At 36.5% G+C, this 9,287-nt stretch overlaps 1 protein-coding gene across 1 annotated transcript in view; it reads right to left on the bottom strand.

The window, feature by feature from the left end:
- The window catches only part of ISYNA1 (inositol-3-phosphate synthase 1), a 43,376-nt gene extending 34,691 nt beyond the window's left edge, over nucleotides 1–8,685 (bottom strand). Inside the window, exons 1-2 of the mRNA XM_053702959.1 lie at nucleotides 8,562–8,685; nucleotides 929–1,049 (exon numbers count right to left, since the gene is read on the bottom strand). Coding sequence (XP_053558934.1) covers nucleotides 929–1,042 — 114 coding nt within the window. The 5' untranslated portion in view covers nucleotides 1,043–1,049; nucleotides 8,562–8,685. The remainder of the gene's footprint in view (nucleotides 1–928; nucleotides 1,050–8,561) is intronic.
- Between the last annotated feature and the right edge of the window lie 602 nt (nucleotides 8,686–9,287).

A 9,287-nucleotide genomic window follows, 5' to 3' on the forward strand; every position in this document is an offset into this window, starting at 1 on the left:
ACATTCCAGGCATGAGATTGGAAATTAGGAGCCGGTTGAAGTGGTATGAACAGGCAAGGTAAGAGTGTATTCAGAACAAGTACACTCTTAATATGTTATTGGTAGGTCTTTCTTTGCTAGTACCAAATATTTACAGTTAGAAGTCCTGGTTGGGAACTAGATGGTGGGAACTAAATCCTTTTTTATTATGGTGATGATATCTCAAAAATTACCCTCTATTGGTAAAAAAATGTTTAATAACACTAAAATTTATTTATAAAAAACAAACAACAAAATAAAAAAGCGCATGTGGTTTTCTCACTCTTTCTTCTTGGAACCAGCAGTGCTCTGTGGGTCCCAAACGATACCTTTGCCGGAGTTAAAAGGACACTGTACACTAGATTTTTCTTTGCTAAATGTTTTTTTAGATGATCCATTTATATAGACCATCCGGGAGAGTTCTTGAAAAAAAAAATGTATAGTTGCTTATTTTTTTTAGAACATTTTGCTGATTTTTAGACTCCTAACCAAACCCTAAAGTATCAGATGTGTACGCGCGTTTACAGACTCCTGCTGGCTCCTGTTTATGTTATATGTCTTTTCATATGCAGGGAGGGGGAAGAGGATGGAGTGTATGCTTTTCTTATTTTTCCAGCCCCTTTCAGTGGGTGACCCAGCCTAACATCATCAACAGTGCTAAACTGTGAGCTTCTAAGTACGTGTTTAAAAGGTTGTATACTGGATATTTATATCAGTATCTGTGCATATTCTTTTTTATAGTAATGTCTATTACATGCAGTTATATGAACATTGGTGTATACTGTCCCTTTAAACAAATTGCATTACATGGTTGCTAGTCTTACAATGACATGCACTGATGAATTATAGCATGTCAAGATTCAGCTACAATGGCTCTTTAATGTAAACCCAGAAAGGAAAAATATATCACCTTCGTAAAACCATTCTCCTCATAGACTTGCGTAGTGTCATAGTTGTAATCTGCTTCAATAACATCCTTTAAATATCGCACATTTGGGCTTTCAACCTTGAATTTCTCTGCCATTTTAAATCTACCACAGGAAAGAAAAGAAAACTCTGGTTAGTATAGTTGACATAATATGCTCTATATAAAATCATCATCTTTCAGGGTAAAATAATAGCTTAAAAAGGAAAATTATTTTCCATTGTGTATAATAAACAGCTTTCACTTAACCCTTTTTATGTGAAAAATATTTTTAATATGTTTAAAAAGTGACACTAAAGTAAAAATAAAATGTTTAGGTAACATGCAGTTTTAAGAGATTTCTATTATTGTGCACAATCTTTATATTCACACTTCCTGAGGCACTAATTACTGCTGTGCTAGAGTTCACAATATATATAAGTATATGATTGTTTGATTGGCTGATGGCTGTCCCATGATACTGTGTGTTAGAAAATTGAAGAAAATGTTATTTGCCAGAAAAAAAAAAATGTATTGGTCATTTAAAATTCAGAGTAATTGAATTTGCATTGTCTCTTTATTATGCAATTCTACTGTATTTAACTGTCCTTTAAGGTGAAAGTCACTGGAAGTGCCTGATTATATAGAACTAAGTCTGAGAACCCATTGCTCACTGGCTAGAGTCAAATCCCAAAGGAAAAACAATTACAGTTTGGTTTTTTTTCAAAATAGCACAGCTTTGGAATAAGTTTAAAAACATTGGGCCATATTACGAGTGGAGCGCAAAATAACTCTTCAGCTTGAGCATTAATTGCGCTAGAAGTAAGCATTTTGCGCTTCTCGGGCTGCACTCATATTACGAGTTGAAAGTAAACTGTTTCCGCTCTCACACTAAACAGACAAGTGCCAAAAGCCGAAGTTAGAATATAAACAAACCCCTTATTGCTCAGGCACAAACGTTTGCGCTCCACTTGTAATCTGGCCCATTGTCTTTTAGAGCAGAGAAAAAAAAAAAAAAATATGAGTATCATATCCCTTTAATCAGAATTTTAAATTTCAATGATTTTGTGATCAAAATATGATTTTGTATCATTTAAGCTAAAGAATTGTTTTATTACTTCAGAGTGTTGACTATGAACATTATAAATTAGCAAAACTGACAAACTCCTGGCACAGTTTCTGATATGCGAGATACTTGACACTTCCTAGACGTGTGGTATCTGTGAGGTAATGCTTAGTCATTTGAGAAACATTAACTCCATTAGCACCTTGCATTGCATGTCTACAACCTGTTCACCTTTTACCTTTATGTAGCAGGATCCAATAGAACATGCTCACTGGAAGTACATTTATAAGAACAGTGTACAGGAAATATTCTCTCCTTTAATGTGTTCCCAAATATTTATTTTACCTGCTGGAGTGTATTACATTGTATACAAACCTTTATTTTGCCATTTGAAATGGCTGCTTTTGGCTGTTGAAACTACCACTTACACTAAAAATATGAACTCTGCAATACTCTATAGAAAAGTGATTTAAATAAGAGGCAGCAACAGAAATCAATCTCCCAGTGGGGTGAGAGACCCCATCCCTTTTGAAAGTGTGTTCCTGTAGCTACTTGAAGTACCATGGACTTTTTTTTCTTGCACGCACTATCTGAATCATGAACATTTAAAGGGACAGTAAACTTAAAAAAAAAAAAAAAAAATATGTTATATAATTCTGCACATAGATTTGAGAGATTTTAGCTCTCAAAGTTGCACATAAAGGGACACAAACCAAATTTTTTCTTTTGTGGTTCAGATAGAGCATGCAATTTTAAGCAACTTTCTCTTTAAAAAGAAGGCATCTAAGCTTTTTATTAGTTCAGTATTCTGGACAGCACTTTTTTATTGGAGGATGAGTTTATCCACCAATCAGCAAGAACAACCCAGGTTGATCACCAAAAATGGGCCGGCATCTAAACTTACTTTCTTGCATTTCAAATAAAGATACCAAGGGAATGAAGAAAATTTGATAATAGGAGTAAATTAGAAAGTTGCTTAAAATGTCATGCTCTATCTGAATCACGAAAGAATTTTTTTGGGTACAGTCTCCCTTTAAGTGGCTTTTCTGATCAGATCTTTTTAAAAAGCAGTTTGCGGGTGCGCTGTCTAATCACAGCGCACTCGATTGCGCTATTAAACTTTATGTAGCTCACTCACGCTCTGGTCAGGTAGCGAGCTACATTTTGTTCAATAGCGCGATGGGGCGCGTTGTGATTAGACAGCGTGTCCGCAAACCGCTTTTGAAAAAGAAGACCTGATCAAAAGAGCCTGGAGAGGTAAGTGCAACTTTAAAGGGACACAACACCTGATAAAAATAATTAACCCTTTAACGGCGCATGTCATAAAGGGTACGTCGCACACAACCTGGTCTTTAAAGACCAGCAACGTACCCTGTACGACATCAGGGTTTAAAGCGACTGGAAGCGATCCTGATCACTTCCAGTCGCTTTCAAGGTATTGCTGTGATGCCTCGACATTGAGGCATCACTGCAATACCTTTTTTCCAAAACCGATGCAGAGAGAGCCACTCTGTGGCCCTCTCTGCACCGGTAGCGATGGGCCCGATCGTTGGTGGGTGGGAGCAGCTGCAGGGAAGCGGCCCATCGCTACCCAGCATCCGGTTCCTGAATGTGCAATGTGCATGCCGGGTGCGTGCGAGGGCCTGCAGGGAGTGCGCGTGCATGTGTGCGCACGATCGCGTAACAGCCACTGCCACCAATGAATTAATGAATGGGAGAGAGAGGGGGGAAATAATTGTCAAAAGGATCTGGGAGGGGGAGAGGGAGGAGGGTATTGGGGGGGGGCAGCTACACTACAGAAAATTTTTTTAATTACATACAAGAAAATTAAAAAAAGACATTTTTGTGAGGCAAATTGGGTACTGGCAGACAGCTGCCAGTACCCAAGATGGCAGCAAATAGGATGTGGGCAAGAGTTATAGAGCTGTTTGGGGGGGATCAGAGAGGTTGGCGGCTAAAAGGGGGGTCCATCACAGCTAAACAGATATTAAAAAAAAAAAAAAAAAAAAAAGCCTTTTATTTTACTACTGGCAGACTTTCTACCAGTACTTAAGATGGTGGGGACAATTGTGGGGTGGGGGAGGGAAGAGAGATGTTTGGGAGGGATCAGGGGGAGGGATCTCTCAGGTGGGAGGCTGATCTCTACACTAAAGCTAAAATTAACCCTGCAAGTTATCTAATTAACCCCTGCACTGCTGGGTATAATACTCGTGTGATGCGCAGCAGCATTTAGGAGCCTTCTAATTACCAAAAAGCAACACAAAATCCATAAATGTCTGCTATTTTTTAACTAAGGGGATCCCAGAAAAGCATTTACAACCATTTATGCCATAATTGCACAAGTTGTTTGTAAATAATTTCAGTGAGAAACCTAAAATTGTAAAAAATTTAACATTTTTTTTTTATTTGATCGCATTTGGCAGTGAAATGGTGGCATGAAATATACCAAGATGGGCCTAGATCAATATTTGGGGTTGTCTACTACACTACAACTAAAATTAACCCTAGAAGCTCCCTACATGCTCCCTAATTAACCCCTTCACTGCTGGGCATAATACATATGTGGTGCGCAGTGGCATTTAGCGGCCTTCTAATTACCAAAAAGCAATGCCAAAGCCATATATGTCTGCTATTTATGAACAAAGGGGATCCCAGAGAAGCGTTTACAACCATTTATGCCATAATTGCACAAGTGGTTTGCAAATAATTTCAGTGAGAAACCTAAAGTTTGTGAAAAAAAATTATGAAAAAGTGAATTTTTTCTTTATTTGATCTCATTTGGCGGTGAAATGGTGGCATGAAATATACAAAATGGGCCTAGATCATTACTTTGGGATGTCTTCTAAAAAAAAATATATATATACACATGTCAAGGGATATTCAGGGATTCCTGAAAGATATCAGTGTCCCAATGTAACTAGTGCTAATTTTGAAAAAAAAAAAGTGGTTTGGAAATAGCAAAGTGCTACTTGTAGTTATTGCCCTATAACTTGCAAAAAAAAAGCAAAGAACATGTAAATATTGGGTATTTCTAAACTCAGGACAAAATTTAGAAACTATTTAGCATGGGTGTTTTTTGGTGGTTGTAGATGTGTAACAGATTTTGGGGGTCAAAGTTAGAAAAAGTGTGTTTTTTTCCATTTTATATTAAATTATAATATATGATGAAAATAATGGTATTTTTAGAAAGTCCATTTAATGGTGAGAAAAACGGTATATAATATGTGTGGGTACAGTAAATGAGTAAGAGGAAAATTACAGCTAAACACAAACACCACAGAAATCTAAAAATAGCCCTGGTCCTTAAGGGAAAGAAATTGAAAAATGGCCTTGTCCTTAAGGGGTTAAAAAGAATGTTTTCTTATGAATTCAAATCAAGTAACCACTACTGTCTGCTTTATTTGTTCAGCTTACCCCAAAGTGTTGAAAATAATTAATTTGTAGATGAATGCTAATAAGGTGCTTGATTCTCCCATGTAAGGTGCCATATTGTAACGTACGTTACACTGGGGCACAGCAGTCATGTGACTCAATGCAGTCACATGGCACCCACTTCATATCTCCCTATAATGTATGCATGCATATAGGAAACACAGCAGCACTCCATATTATGCAGGCAGAGCTTGTGCTGCAATTTATGTTACAAATCTATTACTGAAATATAACATTTTAGTATTACGCTTTTCTATGTAAAAAAAAAAAAAAAAAAGCTTACTTTTCAAACATTACCACTCTGACATTCCTAAGGTGTGCACTGTGAATGCATGGCACTCAGCAGGGTTATAAATGTAAATCTGACAAGCTCCGGTCTGGAGAGGGAGGGGCCGAGAGGGGAGAGAGAGCAGAGAGACTCCAGTGAAGTCAGTGGGAGAAAATACTGAATAACTAATGCTGCAAATACTTTTTCCTGGAGATTTGTTCAATACAATATTTTATTTTCATACATCTACATTACAAATATACAGTAATATATGTAATGTAGATGTATTAAAATAAAACTAAAAATTGTATTGAACAAATCTCCAGGAAAAAGTATTTGCAGCATGAGTTATTCAGTCTTTTCTCCCACGGACTGGAGTCTCTCTGCTCTCTCTGCTCTCTCTCCCCCCTCGGCCCCTCCCTCTCCAGACCGGAGCTTGTCAGATTTACATTTATAACCCTGCTGAGTGCCTTGCACAGTGCACACCTTAGGAATGTCAGAGTGGTAATGTTTGAAGAGTAAGCTTTCATAGAAAAGCATAATAATAATAAAATGTTTTATTTCAGTAACAGATTTGCAACATAAACTGCAGCACAAGCTCCGTTTCCATAAGTAACTTCTGCTGCACTTTTTATATGCATATATTATAGGGAGATACAGTATGAAGTGCATGTCATGTGACTCCTGTGCTGTTAAAATATGGCGGCATACATAGCTGCATCAAGCCCTGGATATGTATACTATTAGAAACAATTTTCTTGAAATGTTTTGTGTAAGCTGAAGTTACAGCATAAAGTTAGTCTAAATTATTTTTTTGCAGTCAAGTTTTTAATGTCCCTTTAAGAGCTAAAATCTCTCAAATCGTTTAATTTTTAAAGCATGATATAACATTATTTTATTTTTTTTAAGTTTACTGTCCCTTTAAGTTTTACTAAAGTGTCCCTTCACAACAAGTGTTTTAGATCTAAGTGTTGACCAGTAGGTCACAAGCCAAATGCATTGCACTAAACATTACACTTACAGCTTACTACAAGTTTATATTCCCATTTGTAGCCAACAAGACTCTGCGCTTTGTCTCTCTGCACCTGACATTCTAGAAAGTTCCCTCCAACACTGGCTACTATGCTAAACTTATGAATCTTTAATCATTGTCACTTTTACTCACACTTCGTCTCACTGTCCTCCTCTCTAATTAGCTTTTAATTTAATCTGCACTCTCACACTAAATTTCACTCTCAGATTCACTGTCAAATCCACAATCTCATTTGCAGACTCACAAGCCTTCACTCACTCTAGACACCTAAAAGTAAAAATTTATTTTTCATGGTTCAGATAGATCTGGAACTTCTAAAGGGACAATCTACTTGAAAATTGGTATTGTTTAAAAAGATATATAATCCCTTTATAACCTATTCCCCAGTTATATTATTACACTTTTTACCTCTGTGATTACTTTGTATCAAAGTCTCTGCAGACTGCCCACTTATCTCAGTTCTTTTGACAGATTTGCATTTTAGCCAACCAGTGCTGACTCATAAATAACTCCACAGGAGAGCACAATGTTAGCTATATGATACACTTGAACTAACACTGTCTCACTATGAAAACCCATCAAAATGCACTGAGATAAGAGGCGGTTTTCAACAGCTTAGAAATCATGTATAATGTAAGCTCAGGAGCAGTAGTGTACTACAGGGAGCTAACTGGTGATTGGTGGCTACACACATATGCCTCTTGTTATTGGCTCAGATGTGTTCAGCTAGCTCCCAGTAGTGCATGGCTGCTCTGGAGCTGACTTTAATGACGATGGTTAGACACATTAGTCAATCAAAATCCTTTAGAAAAACTAACATTTTTCTACAAACAACAAACGAATTATATGCACAAGCATTCAGTCTCCCTCACATTTCCCCTTTTGTTGTGAGTTTAGTAATTCCCTGTTACAATGCAATATCTGAACATCAGTTTTGTACCAGCTTCCTTGGTCTGTCATAGTATTTAGCTGTGTGTGAGTGAGTGAGAGAATGTCTGATTGCATAAGCTTTCAAGACAATAGAGCCATATACTGAATTGTATCTGTATATTTAGCAATACTCATGCCACTGTGTTGTGCAAAAGGCTAAGCACTAACTAAATAAATTCAAAGGCCCATTTATCATCGCGGCATTTTCCTCCTTCATGTTAATCTCTCCAGTGAGTCACAAGCTGCCATCGTGCTATACGCAGCAGCCAATGGAAAGCAGCCAGGCCGCTGCAGTAAATGAGTAAAGCAGAGAGAGCCCTGAGGGTGTGATATTATCCGTCAGGCGTGCAGTTTAAAGAGCAGGGGGAGGCTCTAAACTAGCAGTTTATGATAGATGAAATGAATTGCCGAAATGAATGAATGAATGCCACGATTGCTAAGGCCTTACTGAGATACAGGGAATTAACCCTCCACTCAAAACAAAAATGACACAGAGTATACTGATTTTTTTTTTTTTTTTTTTTAAAGTGCGTAGCCAATATAAAAATATACATTAGATATATATGTATATAAAAGAAACACGCCGTGAATTATGTTAGATGTGTATCTATATATATATATCTATATAGCTAACACTATAAAAAAGTAAAAATAAAATAAAAAATAAAAAAGTATAAAGTTTTCTTTTTTATTTTAAACCTACGCTACAGAAAGCTTGTTTTAAATATAAAAATAATGCAGTCTAAATTGTAACTCCCACTTTTTTTTTGCTATTTTAACATTTATGCTTTAAAATTAGTGCCTGCGTCACGGCAATATTGTTAGAAGCATTGAATATATGTTTGCAACTACACTATGTCCCCAAGCCTATGACAAAAGCAGCCCGGAGCAAACTGCGCAGTACACTTACCTGGAGGAGATCAGAGTAGATGCACAAATGTTGCTGTCAGGAGATAAGATGCCGATTCTATACAACGCACTTCTCTTATTTCAAATGCTCAGTGTAATCCTCCCCTCCCATCTCTCCACTTTTGTCACCACCCATGTCACTCCCATTTTATTATACAAGCCTTGCACCAGTGACAGCAAGGTTTAAAAGTGATTAGTTATCCTTTTGTGACTAGAGGTTACGTTTTCCTTAGTTCCAACAAAGCAAATGATGCGGGTAATAATACTTCAGTGCAGATAGGAAAGTGGTCAGGTGATATGGGTCAGGATTTACATGGTAATTTCATAGTCTTAATTATCACAGTATCTCAGAATGGATTAAATTCCACATCACGTTTTGGAAAAGAAGATAAACAGTAAAAAAATTAAAATATTGTATTATATAACACTACATTTATACATGACCACAATTGAATTCGTAAAGTATTACCCAACCTTTTTAAATAAGGGTCTGCAATGTTTGTTTTTTAACTTACAAGAATGAGCAATTTAAATTAATTGTAAAAAAAAAAAAAAAAAAAAAGATATTCTTTATAAACAAATGAACTATACATTTGAAAGATACATATACATATTTGCATAAGTAACACAAATGCTACCTAATACATATATCAGTGCTCAAATAAACATGGACATATTTTCAGAAAGGAGAATGACCCTTGGATCAAGTTGTTACCCAGTTTCAAAG

This window comes from Bombina bombina, chromosome 2 (genome assembly GCF_027579735.1).
Source record: "Bombina bombina isolate aBomBom1 chromosome 2, aBomBom1.pri, whole genome shotgun sequence".
NCBI lineage: Eukaryota > Metazoa > Chordata > Amphibia > Anura > Bombinatoridae > Bombina > Bombina bombina.